Source organism: Equus quagga, chromosome 12 (assembly GCF_021613505.1).
Source record: "Equus quagga isolate Etosha38 chromosome 12, UCLA_HA_Equagga_1.0, whole genome shotgun sequence".
Lineage (NCBI taxonomy): Eukaryota > Metazoa > Chordata > Mammalia > Perissodactyla > Equidae > Equus > Equus quagga.
The window spans coordinates 31,644,699-31,666,340 of NC_060278.1; the positions used below are offsets into that span (position 1 = coordinate 31,644,699).

The 21,642-nt window shown below is 43.9% G+C and overlaps 1 protein-coding gene across 1 annotated transcript in view; it reads left to right on the forward strand.

The window, feature by feature from the left end:
* DIP2C (disco interacting protein 2 homolog C) overlaps positions 1-21,642 on the forward strand; it is a 472,249-nt gene that overhangs the window by 2,341 nt on the left and 448,266 nt on the right. The window contains exon 3 of the mRNA XM_046678001.1: positions 4-74. Within this exon, the coding sequence (XP_046533957.1) occupies positions 4-74 (71 nt within the window). The remainder of the gene's footprint in view (positions 1-3; positions 75-21,642) is intronic.

The following is a 21,642-nucleotide window of genomic DNA, read 5'->3' on the forward strand; positions in this document are numbered from 1 at the left end:
CAGCCTGGAAGGGAAGGCGCCGCCCCTGGAGGTGCGGGCCCGGCTGGCCGAGCTGGAGCTGGAGCTGTCGGAAGGTAACAGGCCCCGCGCTCGGCCGGCCGCGCTGTCCCGGGAGGGCCGGGGCGCGGCGGTGCCCGCGCCGGTGCGTGTGCGTCCGGCCCTGCGGCTGCTGGCGTCGTCGGCCGTCCCCGCTGCGGCGGCCTGGGCGCGGGCCTGGCGCGGGCGCCGCGGCCGGGGGCCTGCCGGAGGGAGCCGTGTCCTTGGTCGCGTCCGTGCGCTGCCCACCGCGGCCCATGGCTGCACGGCCTGACGCGCCGCCGGCCTTATTCTCATGCGAAACTTGTCATTGGACTTGAGGGCTCGATCTCCGCGTTTCAGGCATCCTGGTCTTCAGACAGCCTGCCCTGGCTGGAGGAAGATAGCACCACTATTGTTCCTGTGTGTGATGTGAAGGTTGGGCAAAATCAGGAAACCTCCTCCCTCAGGCCAGGTTTTATGCCTCGCTCTCATCGTCGCATATTTAGAATTTGTGACAGATTTGCTACAGTGATTTCATGGAGTGTTCCATACGGTTTCTTGTTTGCTCTTAATGGTGGGATCATGTGCTCAACTGTCATAAGTTTTAGCTCGGGTTTTGCTATGTCTTTAAAAAAAAAACCACTCGAGTTCCAAAATGTTAAATGTGTAATTTATGTCGAGTATTCGCCCGGCTCGCCTTGGAAAGGCCACTAATATAATGTGGTGGTGTGGGGATAGGCCGGTCGTCGCGAATTTATATTTGGAGCAGTTTAGCTAGTGAACTTGTGTGTGAGTGTGTGTGTGTGTGTAACGGTTTTGTGAGGGCCGGCAGCCAGAAAGTAGATTCATTCGTGCCAATTTTCATCAGCAGGGAGGAGCTGATGTTGACTTTATGTTTTCCTTTTAACACTTTCAGGGCGAAGAAGAGAATAAACGTGGGGGCTGTGATGTGGTGTTAACTGCCTTTTCGGATTTCCAGGGACTGGAAAATTTTCTATTTCAAATTTGGGGTTCTGCAGGGTATTGCGATGTTCTGTAATGTGAAACAGCCCGCAGGAGGAGGAGGAGACAGCTTCCTGGACTCTGTATGCTGAGCAGACACTGTTCTGACTGGTTGAAGATGCTGAGGGCCTTGCTGGGATCTCAGAGGACCCAGAGCTGGGACATAGAGAGTGTGGCACCCAACTGGGGGCAATATTTACATGTAAGCTGGTGGATAAAGTGTGCAGTGTGGACAGATTGCCTGAAGCAATGAAGCCACTGTTAGAAAACATTTGCCTGAGTTCTTTGATTCTGTCAATGTTCAGATGGATTTTCTCCCTCACTTTACAAGGCCCTCTTAGCTCCAGTTTCTTGCCTGCACCACTGTTGTGTTATTTACAGCACCCCATCATTCATGCATTATCTCCAAACAAGCACTTCTGCTATGTTATTACACTAAAGTTGTGTTGGTCTCTTGTCTGTGTTAGCAAAGTGGGGAGCCATCTGAACGCAACAGGATTGCACCACCTCCACTGTCAGTCTGAAAATCGGCTCGCATGTGCTTCTCCCAGTCTGGGACGTGCTCTGGAACGTGTGTCCTGGGCCCCTGCTGCGCTGGGAGTGGTTGCTTATGAACATGTGCTTAGGCACACTCACCTGTGAGATGACACTCACCTGTCACCAGCACTTGTTCTTGGAGGCCTGCTGCTGAGAGGATGGCACAGCCACTTTAGACCAAGATGTGTTCGTTGAACACCTTGTGTTTGTGCAGACTTTCTTAAAGGGTTTAATGAATTTCTTATTGAGTGTCTGGGCAGAGAAAGGGGTGTGTGCGTTTGCATGTGGGAAGCATATTATTGTTTTTCGTTCTATCTGAACTTTGCTAGACCTAGCCTGAACACTGTAGAATAAAAGCATCAGAGGGTTGTTGCTTTGGCTGGTCTACCCTCAGACAACCCCCATGCCGCCCCCACCCACTAGCCGTGTCGTCTTTGACTTGCTTTGTCCAAACCAAGCTGATGGAGCATTCTTTAAGGTCATTTGGAATTTCTTGTCTTGTAACCACACAGAGTAGTTTTACTGGCTTAAATTAGATGAATCAACTTGTTTTTCAGTATTGCTTAATGGAAACCAAAGAATGGAAGGATCAGAAATCTGTGTCTCTTTACATTGTGGAACTTAAAAAAAAACCCCCTACATATCCACTTTCAAAGTGAAAAGTTAAAACAACTTTTAATGCTGAATTATTTGTGTATTGCTTTCACGTTTTATCTTCAATCAGGGTTCATGTGGAGAGAATTCTTTAAATGTATTCATCATTTTATTAAAATATCAGAAAATATTGTGGAAATATATGTGGAATTTTTAGTGCTCAGTTCCTCCAGAGGAGGATGGAAAAACAATTCCATTTTAAGCACATAATATAGGTTGAAAAGACAGAGTAGACTGTTCTCTCAAAGTTCCTGTATGGCCTGCCAGCTCTTAATGGTTGTATATTGTCTAGATTTGTAGACACTGGTTGAGTTTTGGTTTGCACTGTCTGCTGGGTGTTGTTATGGATACTGATGTTTTATTTTATTGGGTCATTGTTTGGTAAAGGGTTGCAGATTGACTTCTTGGCTGCAGAGCTGAGATTTTTACTCTCCTGCTCGCCTCCTCTTTTCTTTCCATCTCTGATACTACCCGGTACGTCCCTCACTGGGGAAAGCTATGCTCCTCTTGCTGTAGAACAGCGTTGTCAGCAAAGAACAAGAGCTTTCTGTGGGAGATGTGGCAGGCAGCCCCTCCTGTGGGCACTGAGAGCCTCCAATCCACATGTCTGGCTAAAGTCCTTGGTGTGGGGCCAGGGATTGTCGGTCTGCTCAAATACTTGGGACTGAATGTGGGGTGGGGGCGGGGAGTAAGCCACGCCAGTGAGCTGGCTGGCTGCAGGATGCCAGGTGAAGTAGTGGGGGCTCCTTTCTCCACACTCCATTCCCTTAATCACTTTTTCTTTCCTTCTCTTACCTATATTCTTGCCTTTTGGAATTGTGCTTTTTCTTTTTGGCTTTAAGAGGGCCTAAAAGTAATTTCATTAATATGTGAATAAACATTATTTGGCTTAAGGAAAAACTTTAAATGGAAACACCAAGCAAAGTAGAGAGAAAATAGAGAACTACTCAATAATGACAGACTCATATCTTATTAAAAAAAAAACAAATTCAGTTGTTGATTGCATTGTCAATAAGTTTCTCTGTTAAGGGATGCTTATTTCCGGGGCTGTACATACACTGGACTTGTAACTATGGGAGGAGCTGTTCCCACTCTTTCAGAAGTGGCTGAATTCTTATTTTGGTAGAACTTAGGAAAATTGCCTTGTGATATAGTCTGTGAAAATTGATGTTTGCAGAAGAGATGTCTTTAAAAAATATTTGCCATGGTTTACACCTTGTGGCTTTTTAGTTGTTAGTATGCCATTACTAACTTCTTCACTTCTGCTTATGGGAGTTACTCAGTTCATGCTCTGCTTTGCTAGTTAGTATACCGAATTACTTCAACTATTAGTTATGTTCCATAATAGAGTCCAACTTAATGTTTTCTTAGTAAGTGTGAAACTGCTTGAGGAAGGAGGTGAATGCTAACTTAAATATCAGTTCTGGTCAAGGAACCCCATTTTTTTTTAAAATGCAGATGAGCAATTCACACGCAGCTTGCACATTCCTGTCACCAGAGAGTAAAACCTTGAAGAGATGGCCAGCTGGAAAGTTTGTAGATTTTGGGGGTGTCATCTTCAGGGCTGTTGGGCACAAGATGATGCATACACTCAGCTCTAGAACTCGAGTTCTGTCCTTTCGCCCTTCCACCCTAGGCTTTCTTGGAGGTCCCTGTGCTACAGAACTAACAGCTCTGTTGGAGTGTAAACCTTTGCACTGCCTTCCAGAGTCAAGAAGACAAGACCCAGCTGTCCCTAATGCCACCCAAACTTTGTGTATATTCTCCTCAGTGAAGGGCAGTAGTTAACTCTGGAAAACAAATGTGTGAAAAAATGTTTTCTTCCCAAGTCTCATTGGTGATTTGCTGTAATGGGGAGAGGCCGAACAGAAGAGGTCAGCAGATTCAGGGAAACAGTAGCTGTGATGCTGCACAGAGCCGCCCCACCTGGAATCAGGCCTTGAGATTGTTAACAAGATTTGTTTACTTTGTTACATCCGTCTCAGAGTTGTCACAAATAGCTGTAAGTATTATGGTGAATGAAACAGAATACTTGGCATGATAAATATAAACATTGTTACCTGTATTTAAAAAAAAATTACAAAATGGCAGCATTGAAATGTGTGGGGTTTAGAATGTGTGGACTTCAGTTGAAGAGTTTTTCAGAGTTATGAAAATAGTTGAATTTGAATGTTCTTTTCTCGATGAATAAATATAGATGTCAAATTTAGCCAGGAAGCTGGGAAAGTAAACACATACACACACATTAAAGGCACAGCTCTGTGAGATTGTTCCAAATGCTAGTAAGAAATTTGCAATGCTACAGTCGTGCTTAGATCGGAACTTTATGGGGTCAAAGCTGTAACAACGACTCTATTTTGTTTTATACTGGGCCCACTGGTTTTATATTCTTGTTATGGTTTGGAGGCTACAAGCTGTTGGGTATTATGAGTCACTTTTTGCCTTCCTCCTCCCAGCCTTTTTCAAATGGGTTGTCTCTTTTTTTAGAGCTGATTTTTTTTAAAGCAGTGATTTATGGGATGAGTTGTAGCATTCTTCTGAATTGCAAAGGGAATGTATTGGATAATCTTAGTTTTGATGTCATATGTATGGACTGACTCATCAGTTCAAATCCTAGTCACGTCATTAAGATCATTTCTATTTCTCATACTCACTCAGCCACCTTAAAAAAAGCAAATTCTTGCTTATAGTGATTTCACTGAGTTTTGCGTATCAGTCTTTATCCTGGGAATAGGGGACATTTCATCTGCTGTAACGTGGAAGGCACCTTGGTGGGTTGATGTCCTCTCACACTGCAGTCTCTCTTTCTGTAACCTCTACTTTCAAGGTAGCCAACTTTAATTTCCCTCTTCTGTGAATTTTTTGCCTTACAAAGGTTACCTACTGTTGTTGCCAGTGCTCTGTTCTTTCTGCTTAGAGGGTCAAAAATTTGTCACGTCTCAAAAGAAGTAATTGCATCCATTTGTTCATGATGATAATAAATAGCGCTCTCAAAGAGGAGACTCTAAGTGGGAATCCCAGCTGGTGTGGGGTAAGAATAGAGGAGTCAGCATGCCACAGGAGCGAGTATTCGTAGTCTCTGAGCATACGTTTGCTGCACTTCTTTCTTCAGGACCCAACTGGGGTATTAATTTTAATAAGCCCCTGAGACAAATAAAGTGAGAAAATGCTAAAATATTGAGTTGTAAAAGCCAAAATTACAACAAGCGGTCTTCAAGTTTGTCTAAGATAGTGAGGAATGGAGGGATTCTGTGATTGACAGTAGGTTAAATAGATCTTTTTTTCCTGGGCTGCTGGTTTTAAATCATTTTTTTTGCTTATTAGGTTACGAACCGTTTCTTTGGCCTGATGCAAAGATTGAAGACCACAGGCCAGATCCAAATTAGTTCTAGTTCACCAGAGAGAGGGATTCCCTACATACTTATCTACAATTAGGCACAATTTTTTTTCTTTACTAAATTATCTCGTTAATTGTCACATTTTTTCTATTTTATTAGAGAAATATTATAACATTTAAAAATATAAAATAAAAAAATTGTATTAAACATAACATCTCTTCCACATGGGCTACTTCAGACCCATCAGTCTCAGGTCTGAGGCACTCGTTGAGGAAGAAGGAATTCGTGGGTCTGACTTCCTTTCTGGATAGTTAGTCCTATGCCCAGAGAAACTTTATTACAGAATCACGGGAGGAATTCTACTCATGTTCTGACCAAACGTCTTATAAACATAGTTTGCCATATGTCAAGAACTCATAAAACAAATAAAGCTTTAGGGAGGAGAGAGGCCCACATGTCCCAGACTTTCCTTAGTCAGTGCACTGCAGTCGCCCAATGGCAGGTCTTACATCTCCAGGCATTTGTGGATTTGTTCTGGTCACTCCCTTGTGTTTACATAGAGCCATGATTTCTTGACTTTGTCACTTGCAGGTAAAACTGTAAAAGCATCTGTTTTGAATCCTTGTTTTATTCTCCATTCTGCTTTCTCACCAAGCTGAAATTCACTTCCCTATAGAGATGAAGATGGCATGGATCTACCCTGATGATCTTTCTAAGGAAGTATCAAGAGGTGCTTCTGGGGCAAAACAGATTCTGCAGGCCAGTTTACCTGAAGTGAAAATGGAAATGTACACTGTGTTATTAATTAACCTTACTGGAAGATTCTGGTCTTCTTTATGAGTAAACTAATGCAAATAGAGGTTATTTGTTATATTGCAAATGGAGCATGGCCAGTTATGTCAGTTACCCATATGGTGACAGAATGTAGCTTGTAAATCCTCATATAAGGATGTCAGGTGTCTCTGAGAGCAGTGGCAAAGCCTGACATTGTCAGGGGAAAGGAATAGATGAAATCTTTTAGTTGGCTGAGTGCTTTAGAGAGGACAGGTTCACTTAGGAGCCATCAGTTTGAAGGGGCTGGGTTTTAGTACACTGGGAATTTAAAGCACAAAAACCCACTTTTAACTTGTGGGTGACCTTCTTCTGTGCTTCCCGAGTCTCTGAGTCTTTTCCTAATTCCTGTTTGCAGGGATTTGTGTGGGGATCTTGAGATTTCTCTGGGCTGAACATGAATCCATTGAAAAGTCCTCTTCTTGGTTTTCACACATCAGAGAGGATGTCAGGCTCTGCTGGTTCCACCACTCACAGCATCATCTTGGGTCAGCCAGCTAGTCTCTCCCAGCCTCAGTTTCCTCAGCTGTAAGATGAGGTTCATAACCCTACCTTCAGGTTTGTAATGAGGACCAATGAGGCAATGTCACAGTGGCTGTGTGGTAAATATCCACTTCCACTGTTTCCCTCCAAGGTGCTGTCCACTGGGACAGAGCTCTCTGGACTTCCTGTTTCTGGCATTCCCTCTCCCCCAGTTAATCCAGGTGATTTGAGGTTATGGTGACTGTAAGAGTGGCCTTAGGAGAAAAGCGAAGGAGGAGCTGTCCCAAGGCACAGGCATGGGTATGGGAAAGCACTTTTGCCTCATGCTTGGAAGGTGCACTTCTTAATAGATATCACCTGAGCACTTGCTGACTGCGTACTTGGATAGTTTCAGAGCCCAATGCCTGTTTTTTTTGTTGTTGTTGTTGTTCCTTCCTGGTAGCCTCTTTGAGTCAATAACCCTGGGAAGGATGTCCTAACTCAGGTTCTACTCCAGGTGTATCTGGGAAGGATGTCCTATTTAAGTTCTAGTCCTGTCATGTCTTGGGACCACTTTTGGACCTCCAATCAGAGCTATTCCCAGAGCTTTGTGGGGGACTGGAATTGGCCACCCCAAGATATGTCTCTTTGGCATGAGGATTATTTTGGGCTGGTTACTTTAAAAAAAAACTGCAGACAGGAAAGAAACTCTGAAAAGCAGAGTTTACTTATCCTTTGTTAAGAGACGTTTACATTGTAGGGGAAATCTCCATCTGTAAAGGTGTCTCCCTCTCTATACCAGGAAGGAAGGATGACCTTATCTCTGGAAACTCTCATCAATGTGGAAGGCAAGGACTCAAGTCTGCATAATAACCTGACTCTTGTTTACTGTACTGGTGTGGTAATCTCCCATGATCGACTCTCCACCCCCAACATCCTCCTTTGTCTTTAGCTGAAGATGATATTTAAGGTGGTGGCTTCAGCCATTTTGGTGAGTTGCTCAGGTTGCCTGAGCCTCTCCCATGTATACATGTTATAAAGCTTTGTTTAATTTTCTCTTGTTATTCTGTCTCATGTAAATTTAATTCGTTCTCCGGCCAGAAGAACCCACAGTGGGTAGAGGAAATGTCTTCCTCCCTGACAGCTTCCAGGAGGAGCTTCCCAAATATCTGCTGCAGTATTCCCCTCCTCTCTTTGCTAACTGCCGATGAAGTTCAGAACTCCACCGGCTGTGACTATGGGACATCTTCCTCCTGGAAGTGGGTGTCCCTCAGCCATCAGTGTGTGTTGAGTGAGGCCAAGTAACACCCCTTCTTGTCATGCTCCCATGTTTAGTGATATGTGAACGTGGATGTTGGCTGACAGGCCACACAGGTGGGATCATGTGAGCCTGGGGTAGTTCTAAGAGGCCAGGGTACTCCTGTGATTTGGAGCCTGCCCACAGGTGTGGACAGGGGCTTGCTCTGGGAGTGTGGCTTGAGGCCCTGTCCCTTGCTTGCCGAACACCCTGTGTTGTCCTGGGGCTTTATCCTTTACGTCATCCTGGCAGTCACACGAACTGAGCTCCATTTAGGTTTGTGAGTGTGAGTGGGATCATTTCCATATTGACTTTCATAAGCTGCTTCTTATAAAATAAAAACCAGAGATAGAGTGTGAAGCCTCCCTGCTTGCAAACTTACTGGTATCACAGAAGTTATGGCTTCAGTTATGTATAATAACCGACTATTTAAAAATAACCTGAAGTAATAAGGTAGAGCTGTACTTCATGCTAGATTCTTAAGTGAGCATTATTGGGCTTTGAAGACATCTTTTGTTTTTTTTATTTTGGCGAATAATAATAGATGCTTAAAAGCTGTTGAGATTTAGTAATACTAAGTCATCTTTAAGGATCTATTTAAGCAAGGATGAGGGTCCGTTAAACTTAAGTCACCAAAACACACCTCTTTAAACCAAGGAAATGGCTATCAACTTGCCAGGGTTGAAACTTTGTTACTAATGTTACTAATGTACATTGTAATGTACTTGTTACTCATGTTCCTCTCATGCCCACAAGTTACTGTTGCAGTGCTGTGTCATGTAGGAAAATTCTGTAAAAACTAAGACTTGCTGTGTGGGTTGGTTTTGTTGTTTGATTTTGCTTTTAGTTCAAGTGAATGTAGTCTTATTGCAATGGCTAGGCTTCCCCCCATGCACTGCTACATTGACATGGGCCAAATGAGAAACAGCCGTTGCAGTTATTTTGCTGTTGCAATTAAAGTCCAGACTTTGAGAATTTCTCACTTAATTACTTGTACACAAATTAATGTGAAAAGGAAGTAGAATTGTTTTTTCTCCCTCTCCCCCAGTAGATGGTGATGAATTATTGTTTAGATCTCATACTAGTAAGGCATTTATAATGCTTGTTGATATTTTAGAATTTCTTCCCTGTTATTAGGAAGATCACATGGGGCAGGAAGCAGTCTGGATTTGGCTTACTTCTTTGATGACTTGTTGAGTTTAGTGTTCGACAAACAGGATTCTAGATCAAATCTGCCCTTTATGGAAAGTGTGTTAAGTAAGATAGGGGCTTTCTGAAAGTATTGTTCTATATTCTATCTCCTGTGAATACAGAACAGCAAGGCCTTGGGGAAGGAATTGGGCAGAGGATGGCATGGGCAGGAGCGTTCCTTGGATGGGCTGCCATTTGGCAGGTGATGGAAGTCTGCTGGTTGGGAATACTCACCCAGGGATAGGAAGCTCACAGGCTGACTGCAACAGTGGGGTCATAGGGCAGTTTTGATAACTGTGATTTATTCTTGAATGATAATGTGGGATGGGGAGCAATATTTGGAACACTAGTGTTACTTGAAATAAAGACATAAACCTTGTAATTGCATGGTGCCTTGTAGCTTTCAACTACTTTCATGTTGATCCTTTTTAGTCCTTTTAAAATATTTTCTAGGGGAATGATATTATCTTCTTTGTACAGATGAGGAGACTGGATTCAAATGGTTAGAAACTAATCATGAGCCTTAGAATCTTGGTTTCCTGATACATTTCCAATACCACGAGTGAACCAATAGACCTTTTGAACCACAATTGGGGATCCAGCCTTCTCCTTTTATTTATTTTACTATTATTATTATTTTGTGTGTATGTGAGGAAGACTGGCTCTGAGCTAACATCTGTGCCATTCTTCCTCTACTTTATGTGGGTTGCCACCACAGCATGGCTTGACGAGTGGTGCTAGGTCCACGCCTGGGATCAGAACCTGTGAACCCCAGGCCGCTGAAGTGGACAGCGGAAACTCAACCACTACACCACAGGGCCAGCCCCCAGCCTTCTTTTAGACAAGCGCCAGGAGCTCCATGGAGTCCTGGGTGCTCTCAGGAGGGTAAGCAGTGGGCAGTCTATTTCCAGCTTTAGCAGTAATGAAAATGCTTGCATTTCCATTCCACTTGGTTACAGTGGGGTGGAGGCTTATGCTGCACATTCTCTTAGCTGACTGCCTCTGGAACTTTCTGTTTAAAATCTAATCTGTCATCTAGGGAGTAGTACACGGGTGTTCACTGTACAACTCTTTACATGTTTGAAATTTTCCTATGTTTCTCATGGAAGATAAACAAAAAATGCAACCACTGGGTTAATTTTTCTGTACAGCATCCTTTCAAATCAGGAGGCTGGATATAGTATGGTTTTATCAGAAATCTTAATCATTTTGGTCAAGAGACAATACTGTTAATTCTTGGTTGTGTTGTTTTCAGGAAAGAAATTCTAAATGAGGTTTTAGGAATAACCTCTTCAGCATCTCTATAAGAAAAAAGTGGCCTCTCTCAAAGCTTCCCTATTACTAACCAGAATGATGGTGATCATGTTTAAGCAGCCACCAATCACTTATGAGGCAACCAATTTTTTTTTTTTTTTTTTAACGTGGAGTGCCCTCCTTATTCCAAGTGAAGTGCCCGTTTTCATCTTCTCCAGTTCTTGCAGGGATGGGGGCCCCATCTAATGGACACAAACCATGCTCATCTCTGGTCCCCAGGGAATTGCAGTCTTGTGAGTAGGAATGGCAGGTGCATAACTTGGATTTTTAAATCAGATGTTGTGAATACACATTTTTTTTTTTTTTGGTGTGAACAGTCTCTTATCTCTGTTCATGGTGGAGGATGCTAATATATATGTCTGGCCACCACTCACTGTACTAAGCATTGCTTAGGTGTCTTACATATATTACCTTTTAGTACTTATAACCCAAGTTAAATTACATTTCTCTCACAAAAAAGGAAACATGTTCGCCAAGGCTTTGTGGCTGAGCACTAGGTCTAAGTCATCCTGCTTTGCCCTTGAAACTCTTTCTGATGCTGCCTGCTGTCTCCTTTGTACATTACAGCTTTCCTTACACAAGGGCCACCCTCATGCAGTAAGTTAAGCAAATCAAAGTAGGAAACAGAATTTTTAAAAAGATACCAAGTTTCGTCGTATATGTGATTTTTCTTTTTTACATATTTACTTTCATGTACCCTAAACAATATGTTTCTTCCACCCGATGTAACAATTAACTTAATTACCAGCTATTATTGATACAAAGTCCTATAAAGGATATTTTAGGAACCTGTAGGCTCAAAAAAAAAATCCTTTATTTTAATAACTATAAGCTGCTTAATAAAGTTGGGATTGTGGCTTCCTTTTGTTATCCTATTTTTATTTTTATATCCTTGAGAGGAAGCTATTTAGTGGTTACTCATAATTGTGAAAATAATCAAGTCATTAGAGAATCTTGTTAGGACAAATCTTATAGCTTTGTGTCCTTTATGTAAATAAAAAAATCTTAATTCAGGTAAATGTTGGAAGGAAGGACTGTATTTAAAACAGATAAGATCTTTGTGTGATGTGGTCATCCTGGGATATTGTCTCAAGAAATATTCTAGAACATCCATCTTTATTCTCACTAGTCTACACTCTCCCCATCCCCTGATTATTTCCCTCTTCACCAGAATTTTGAGTCCCTGTATGCAAGATGGTAATTGCACATGTGTGCATGTGCATGCATGTACATGTGTGCATGTATGATGCCTTTTCCTGTAATGGGCCGTTTGAATATTGTTTTTGGACAGTACAACTTCCCATTTCCTCAGTTAGAAAACATGTAGCTCCTCGTTAATGAAGATAGATAGTCTGGTATCAGGAACCCCCGAAGACTTTTCATGTTATATTAAACAAATTCTAGAACAAAGGTGGTTTTGTATATTATGTATTTATATTGGACTTTCTTGTTAAAAATGGTGTGAATGCGTTCCTGCATATTGGAAATCACATGACTAGCTTAAACAGAAAACATGGAGCATTAATTTTGTCGTCAAATTGTTTTTCCATGTTTATGATTGCACCTGTTCTACAGGCTTTGGGAGTCATTCATTCTTGGCCTAGTGGGGCCATGGTTATCAGAATTAAGAGAAATAAGATCATTCGCCAGTTTAGGTTTCTTAATCTAAAACTGCCCCTTCTCCGCCTAATAACCCAATCTTTAAAAAGATGCAATGTAACTTTTAGTGGATTATATTAATTTGGTTATCTGCAGTTGAATCACTACACTGCATTGTGAATGAATTTTATTTTTCGATTTATCCTCATAATATAGAGTGGTTTCAGAAGATCAGCTGTAGGCTCAGGTAAAAGTGTTAACATTGTTACTTGTAACTTAGACTAACTCTTGGTTTCTTTATCATCTTGTGAAATGATAACCGTAGAGTCATGCATTTAATTTCCATTTATCACTTTGTTCTAAATTCTAAGTCCTTCTTTGGTGATCTGTTTCTCCCATGTTCTTTCCCTTCCTCTTGCTCCATCCTTTCTTCTGTTTTGTCTTCTTTCTGATCCATAGGCTCTGAATATATGGTGCATGTGTATAGAGGGGTCCTGACTGCTGTGAATCTTTGGTAACTTGTGGAAAGGGCTCTTTTTTTTTTTCTTTCTTTCTTTTTTTTTTTAGCAAGACACCTCTAAACAAACCTTCAATTGTCTATGTATCATCTGTTTTGTGGACTGTGGAAAATTTTAATCATTTTTTCATGAGATTTTGGCTGATCTTTCTCTGCCCCACTGATTCTTCCACCCAGCCCATGTGCACTTAAGCTCTGCAAGCCTGTTTCAACAATGATTATATGCAAAATAATTAAACAGAGCTCTGTAAATAAGAAATCACATGTTACCATATATGTACCCTTCTCTGGAATTTGAGCGTGGATTGTATAGTCTTCCTGTTAGTGGCCCTGAGGATCCTGGCCTTTATTTGGGAGCACCTTGCAATGAAGTGGATATAAAATGTAAAATTGATTACAGTATTATAACTCACATGGTGGACACCAAAGATGCTTTAATCTGAATACCATCTGAAAATTAGGATATGTTAGGTTTGGATGGTGGATGACCTTTTTGACAAGAGCAGCTGGCTTTTGTCATACCTTGAAAGCTGTGCTTACACTGTTTTCTCTTTTATACTTAGAATTTCTACAGTTCCTAAAGAAGATACTTGCTTATTTTAAGGGGATAAATTACTTTAGCAATAAAAATGCTCTCTGGAGATTTAGATTGAATAGATTTGCCATATTTGTTGTTTACTATTTATTTAATACCAAATATAGTGGACTTTGAAGTAGCAGAACATGCTCCACCCCCATGTTGGTATATACATGCAAACATACATGCATACATCTAACTAGTATAGTTACCTTTGATTCCAAAGTTAGGTAGAGATTGCTTTTGCCAAACGAGAGCTTTTGAATTGTCTTCCCTTTCCTTAACCCTTTATTTCATTGGTAATTTAAGAGAGGCTCTATATTAGATGATATGGGAGTGGGGACAGCCGTTTTATAATCCAGAAGGAGGTAGGACTTAAGCGTGTGGGGAAGGTCGGTAATGATAGAGAAGACAATGAGTAAGACCTACCACAAGTCAGTGTGGAATTAGATGCCAAATGAGTGATCTCAGCAAGGAGAGCTGAGTTCAGAGGAAGGAGCTGCTGTGTGTTGGGCCTCTGGGGCCTGGAGGGCCAGGCCCTGGGCCTTTGCAGAGAGGCAGAGGCCAGCTGGGCCGGGGTGTGGCCCCTCCCTCAGTGTGGCCAGGCAGTGCTGTCTGTGGGCTCCTGGGTTTTGGGTGAGGCATGGTCTTGGGCCAGGGGTCCCCGGCACTGAGCCTAAAGGGACAATGGCATCTGGGCCTTACCTGGTTTCCAAAGGCACATGTGAGTGACCGGGGCATGCCTTTGTTTTCCTCTCTCTGTCCGTCCTGTCCAGTGGGGTGACTGTACAAGGGTTGATGTGATTTTCCACACTTTCATTTTGAGTGGATAGCTGGCATCTGAAGATGAGGCTCCATCCTTGGAGATGCCCTCACGTGACCTTCCTACTTTCTGAGCAAGATTATGGAAGCAGGAGTTGCAGGGACTTGCCGGAGGTCGTGGTCAGCGGCGGAAGCGGGCCACAGACCCTGACGCCTGTCCGGTCCTCCCGCCCGCAGGCTGTGCCCTCACGCGCTCGCCGGCCCCGCGTGGGGAGCGCGCCATTACCGCCGCGGAGCTGCGGCGCCTGGGGCGCTGCGTCTGTGCGCCGTGCCGTGCGTGCGTGTGAGGACGGGATTCCGCGTGGCCTGCGCGCCTCCTGCCCTCGGTCTTTCAGGTCAGTGCCGCGGGCTGAGCCCCCCGACCGCCAGGAAGCAGTCGTGTCGGGCGTGTGCCGTGGGGGTGTGGAGGGGGGACCTGCCTTCCTCTTCTGCCCTCAGCGCCCAGCCCGCTGGTGTGGCGGGCAGGTTAAATGTTCCCCCCGAGCTGTGGGCGGCACCGTGACCACTCTGTCCCTGGACAACTTGCCCGTCGTCTGAGGAGAGCGGAGCGCGGGGCCGCTCTGAGGCGGCGCCAGGGTCCCTGACAAGTCGCCCCGTCAACCCCGACGTCCGCCCCTCAGCCGCCCCCCGTTCCTCAGCCCTCTCCCTCGTCCCCCCGCCTGTCCGCCGCCCCCTTGTCCCCTCAGCACCCCCAATCTCCCCGCAGCCTCCGCCCCCCGTACGTCGCCCGCGCGCCGTGGCGACCCCGCGGGCGGCCGTGGGAAGGTGTCTCCGTCCGGGCCGCGAGGAAGACCTCGGTGCTGTGAGAGCGGAGGTCTCCTCGTGGGCCTGCCCGGCAGTCAGGGCGCGCCGCTTTCCGTCAGGTGTCACGTCGTCCCGGTGGGACTGGGAGTGCCCTTCCCGCGCGTCGCTGTGGACTGGCCGTGTCGGCAGCAGACGGAGCGCGCGGCCGCGGTCAGGCGAGGCCGATCTGAGGCTGTGTGTGTGGAGCGGGGAAGGCGGCCGCGGGGCAGGCCTCGCCGGCTGCGAGCCTGAGAGGACGCGGGCCCCGCCCGCCCCGTGGTCTGTCCTGCCCGCGCCTCTCGCGCCCGCCGGCTGGGCCCCTCCCGACGCCGGGAGCCGTCGGCCGAGGGCGGTGCAGGGGCGTCCGCGTGCGAACGCCGGGTGCCGCCCCGCGCTGCCGGCCGCGTTCCGTCGAGCGTGTAGCTCGCTAGCTCGTTTGTGGGAGGAAACTGGTGTGTGGCGGGAGGCCGTGGGCGTTTCAGTCCCGCTTTTGTACAAGAAGTTGGAGAATGCGTGAAAGGATCTGCAGGCTGTCACCAGGTCCTTTAGGAGAGGACGTTGCTGGTGAGGGATTTTCCCTGCCCTTTGACACGCTTCCGGATGTATCTTTAAACAAAGAACTTTTGCCTTATTGTGGAATGAGAATTATGATTTAAAGCATAAAATTTTCTGAAATAGTAATGAGAACTTTGGCGGTATAAACTCTAGCAGTAGTTGGTCATTACAATGGAATGACAATTTTTATTCAAACTGGAAGATTTCCTTGTCTTCTTTCCAGGAAGGCGACTGAGGCAGTCTGCCCTTTCCCGCCCCGTTCCTTTGGGATCCTTTCCTGTGGCCAGGCCCTCCGGCTTCTCCCTCTGGCTGCTTCCCTGGAGGAGTGAGGAGTGAGGTGCCTGTGGGGGCGCCCGTGGCGGATCCCGGGGAGCAGGACGGCTCTAGCCGTGCGCCTGAACATAGAGGCCTTCCCCTGGCTCCCAGCCCTGTGTCCGGCGCGCGCCAGCGGCCCACGGCACATCCCTGGCAGCCGCCCGCGGAAAGTCAGTCCAGTTGTGACCGTCAGTGCTCCTGGACTGTAAACAGGTGTGGGCAGTTACTCGGGCCACCACACTGATCGCCTTTGCTCGGTTTTATCACCTGTTTGTTCTTTCCTGCTGTGCAGAAAGGTGGCCATTTACTGCAGGCACCTGGGAAACTGATTCCCTGCCCCCTAACTCTGGCCTTCAGAATCGCAGTCTTGGGGTGGCACTCGGGGTGTGGGTCCCCAAGTGATTCCAGTGCAGCTGGCCAGTCTTTGGGAGCCAGTGGCTTCTCCCACTCATTTGAAGTTAATCGTATATTTCTTCATGTAAGTGTATCAGAGTGGAAAAGAAGTAGGAGGCAGGAAATTCTGGTTTACTTTTGACTCTGCTGCTCACCAGCTTTGTGAGCTGAAGTATTGTAAGCATTTGCAGCTAGATAATGATGCTTTATTTTCAGCTTTCTCAGTAGGTGCTAAAGGAATAATTGTTTGTAGAAGGCGGGTTTCAAAACTGAAATCCAGATAAATTATGTTACATGAACTTTTATTTCAAATGAATACCCCTTCCACCCCCCCCCCCCCCCATTAATGCAGAGGAGAAAGGACACTAAGAGCTGTACTTACTTTCTCTATCATAGCCACCAGTCAGTGTGCACAATAGTAATAGTAATTCCAGGTGTTCTGGCACCCTCATTGGTAATTGCGTGTGCGAAGGTGAAGACTTGGATTGTCTGTAGAGGGAGGAAAAGGGCTTCTGTGAGTGATTGCCACTTGATTATTTACTTGTTTCAGCAGATTATGTTCAGGGATGTGTGAGTCTGATGTAAGATTTATGGAGTGTTCCTGGCTTTAGATCCTATTAGATAAGCTTGGCTCTTGTTTTTGTTTTAATCTCGTACATTTCACCTGGTTACTGTGATTGATGATTTTTGTGGAAAGCTACTAAAGAGGGGAGCAATGTGAGATCCTTGCTCAGGGCTTGCTTGACTGGAGAACTGGTGCTGTGGTTTCCCTGAAGCAGCATTTCATATGGGAGGATGGGCAGGGGCAATGCCCAGTCAGCTTATAGCTTGTCGTGTGGTGGTAAAAACGTAGCTTCTTCAAGGCTTTTGTAGTGAAAACTCAGAATCTTCCAAACAGCTATGTATGTTGTTTTTCTTTTAAAAAGCGAACACATAATACTGTACTTAGAGTTTATTTAGTGTTATGTGAAGTTTCCTGTGTTAAAAATATCATTTTCTCTACTAGAAGACATTATTAGTCTTGTACAATTAAAACTCTTGCTTTAGAATGCATAATTATTTACTCCCTCCTTTTTTTCCCTTCCATTAAGAATGTACCATTTAGTTATAGAATGAAGTTAATAATGAAATAAAGGTCACAAATGTATGACATTAAAACAATTAAAATAGGTGTACTTTATAAGTCATCCAAAGTAAAAAAGAAATAAAAATGAAGATTGAGAGAACCCACTGGTGCAGGAATGTTATGATTATTTTCTGTTATGTCCGGGAAACCTAAATCTTCAAAGCTCTGTGTTTTCTTTCGCAAGGTCAGCTTTCAGTAAGATCTGTCTGTTCTTCACCAGCCCCAGGGTAAAGAGTGTAGGTACTGGATAGATGATTTGGGGATTTGCCAGTCATAGTTCAACAGATATTTTCTTATTAGTTGATAATTAAAACATTTCACAATTGTAAAGGTTTTTAATGTATTTTTGTGTGTTTTATTACTATATTCCTTTAGGAGCCTTGTGAGAACTGTCTAACTTTTCTGCTATTATGAATTATAACATTTTGAAATAACACTTCATTTTCAACATGTTGAAATAATGTTTGTCTGCAAGGCATTAGAGACATTGCAAACTGCAGGAGAAAATTTATGTGTTAAGAAGACTGAAAACACAAACTTAATTTTTTATATATTTCGAATATTAACCCCTTACTGGATAAATGGTTTCAACATATTTTCTCCCATTTTATAGGTTGCCTTTTCATTTTGTTGGTTTCCTTTGCTGAGCAGAAGCTCTTTAGTTTGTTTTAATCTCTCTTGTTTAATTTTGCTTTTATTGCCTGTGCTTTTGGTGTCTAATCTGAGAAATTATTGCCAAGACCAATGTCAAGGATCTTTTTCTCTGTTTTTTTGAGCAGTTTTATGGTTTCAGGTCTCACATTTAAGTCTTTCTTCCTTTCTGAGTTAATTTTTGTGTATAGTCTAAGGTAGTATCCAGTTTCATTCTTTTGCATGAGGCTATCCAGTTTTCCCAACACCATTTATTGAAGAGACTGTCCTTTCCCCATTGCACTCATACAGCTTAGTAGCAAAAAAACAAATAAGCCAATTAAAAATTGGGCAGAGGACCTGAGTAGACATTTTTCCAAAGAAGATGTTCAGATTGCTAACAGGTACATGAAAAGGTGCTTAACATCACTAATCATCAGGGCAATGCAAATCAAAATCACAGTGAAATACCACCTCACACTTGTTAGGCCGGCTGTCCTCAAAAAGACAAGAGATAACAAGTCTTGGTGAGGATGTGGAGAAATGGAAACCCTTGTATACTGTTGGTGGAAAAGTAAATTGGTACAGCCATTATGGAAAATAGTATGGAGGTTCCTCAAAAATCTAAAAATAGAACTAACATATGATCCAGCAGTCCCACTTTTGGGTATATGCCCAAAGGAAATGAAAACAAGATATTGAAAAGATATCTGCATTCCATGTTAATGGCAGCCTTATTACAGCCTTAACAGTAGCCAAGATATGGAAACAACTTAAATGTCCATGGAAAGATGAATGGATAAAGAAGATATGATGTATATACAATGGAATATTATTCATCCATAGGCAAAAGGAAATCCTGACGTGTGCAACAACATGGATAGATCTTGAGGGCATTATGCTAAATGAAATAAAACCAGACAGAGACAAATATTACATGGTATCACTTATCTGTGGAATCTTAAAAAAAAGCCAATTTTATAGAAATGGAGAGTAGAAAGGTAAGTTGCTTGGGGCTGGGGTGAGGGGTCAAAGGGTACACACTTCCAGTTATAAGATGAATAAGGATCTAGTGCACAGCATGGTGACTATACTTAATAATTTGTTATTATATACTTGGAAGTTGCTAAGTAGATCTTAAGCATTCTTATCACGAAAACAAACAAACAAACCAGAGTTAGCTGTGTGAGATGATGGAAGTGTTAATTATCTTGATCTTGGTAATCATTCCACAATGTGTATGTATATCAAATCATCACATTGCTACACTTTAAATATATAGAATTATGTCTGTCAATTGTACCTCAAAGTTGGGAGGACAAAAAGAAAATCCTTTGTATGAGTTTTCTCAGCCTTGGCACTATTGACGTTTTGAGCCCAAGAATCCTTTGTGGTGGGTGCTGTCCTATGCATCATAAGATGTTTAGGATCATCACTGCTTCTACCCACAGATACCATTAGCACTCTCACTCCTAGCAAAACTCCCACCAGAGAATCACTGCTTTCCATGGCATGAGGAGACATTAGGTTTGCATTATTTGATGAATAACTGTTTCTAATTTTTGAAAATCTAGTTGTATGACTGAAACACAGTTGAATATTGATATTTGGGTAGACAGGCCTTCTCTTGGCATATACATCTCAACCTGTCCAGGCCTAAATTTGTGCACTTCTGTATTTTAGAGAAACGACAGCCCTCTGATGCATGGATTTTGAGGTGTTTGTCTAGGTACATGGCATATGTACTAAAATGCTTCTGCCTTCTGTGTTTTAGAAGGCACTCTGATGTTCCTGCTGCCCAGGAGGCAAGGCTGTGGGGATTTCTCTTATGTTGCATCAAGAGAATTCTAGGGAGGGAGATTCTGAAATCCCTTTGTAAATACTCTGACCCACCCCAAAAGCTTTTAGTTAGGGAGGTGATTTCTGCTTCTGTTCTTCATTCCAGGGACTTAAGGGTGATGGATACCATCTCCTTCATAATGGCCTTGAAAGCAGTTACTACATTTCTGTTGGCTTCTGCACCCCCAAACTAGTTCTGGTCTGTTAAAGCCTTCCTTTCAGGCCTTTCTATTCATTTACCAGTTTGGTTGGTTTCTTATACCATATCCAAATTTTCCACAGTTTCCTTAAGGTGGGATTCAAAAGCTGAGTGTAGAATTATGACAAAACTCAGCCTGTGCCCAGTGCAGTAAGAGAGTTGCCCCAGAGTCCCCTCCCCATCCAGACCATGCTTGCCTCTTGGCTAGCTGTGCTATTTAGTCATGTTCACCATCTGCCCTGATAGGGTCCAAGATATTTAAAAATGTTTCCTAGACAGTAGAAACCCCTTTGTCCAATGTGATCAGAATCACTATTTTCAGTTAATTGAAGAGTTCTGAGCTAGGATCATGAAGATGGTATCTTGATATCTTACCTCAAAGCATAGACATGGACAGTCCTCAGTCTCTTCATTTTGGGCCGAGCCATCCTCTCAGAGTATGGTTCTCTGATTTTGGGCTATGGCAACTTTCTGGCCTAAACCATAGCCGTGACATAGTGTCTGTGGGAGATAAAATGTGTATGAACATAACTGTGGCCAGAATGAAAGTCCTCAACTATCCGGATGTGGGGGAGTGACGAGGGGTTTTTGGAGGGAATCCTGAGCTGCTCCAGCCTGTGCTTCTGACAGATAGCATTCTGAGTGGCCAGGAGAGTTAGGGACAAGCTCAGGGGTCCTTCTCTCTTGCAGCATAAGGTAATGAAAGCCTGAACTGGCTGATGAGAGGGAGGAAAGGAGGAAGCAAGGGATGGAGAAAACAAGTGAACTGATAAGCCTTAACTGACTGAATTAGGGGAGAAAAGTGGAGAAGCAGGTGGGGGTTTTGAGGCTGGGTAGCTGAGGTTGGTGGTGGCATTTTTTGGAAATGAGGAGCATGTCTGGGAGGAGGATGATGAGTTCATTTTGGACATGACTTTGAGATGTTTCTGGACACCATGTGAGCTGAGAGTTTGGAAATAGGGAGCAGTGCTTGAGGAACACATCTGGACTGGAGTGGATTTGGGAGTCATCTTCACAGAAGTGCAGTTGAGTAGCTAGAGTGGATGAGAGCCTACAGGTAGAAAGCAAGGAGGGCAAAGGAAAGTGCGTATTTAGACATTTGGGAAGAAGAATGAGGAGAGTGAGGAAAGGTCCTGGTTTAGGATTAAGAGAAGACTTGGAACGTGCAGCTCATCGGAGCCCAGAGAGGAGAGTTTTTCCAGAAGAGAGTTCCAGATGTTGCTGGAAACCAGGAGGGCAAGGACTCAGAAAGGGCATTTGACTTGAAGCCTGGGAGGCTGCTGGTACCTGAGAAGATCAGTCAAGTTGGGAGGGTGAGGGCTGAGGATGATGACACTTCCAAAGTGTCTCCCTTCCCTTGGGGAGGTGCTATGGGGGAAGACAGCTAGTGTCAGGAGAGCTAGCAAGCCTGCAGACAAGGAGGGAGAGGCCAAAGTGCATGGAAAAAGTGGAACCAGGTCCCCATGGATGGACACAGTCTTTCCATCTGTATCTGTTATTCCAATTTTGCAGAGTAATCTACTCCATACAGAAGAAAGACGTTTCTGAAGGGCCCTTAGAGCCGGAGTGTGCCTTGTGTGCTTTGATTTTGGTTTATTATCGGTGACTAACTCTCAGCATGCCTTTTGTTGAAGGCTACGGAA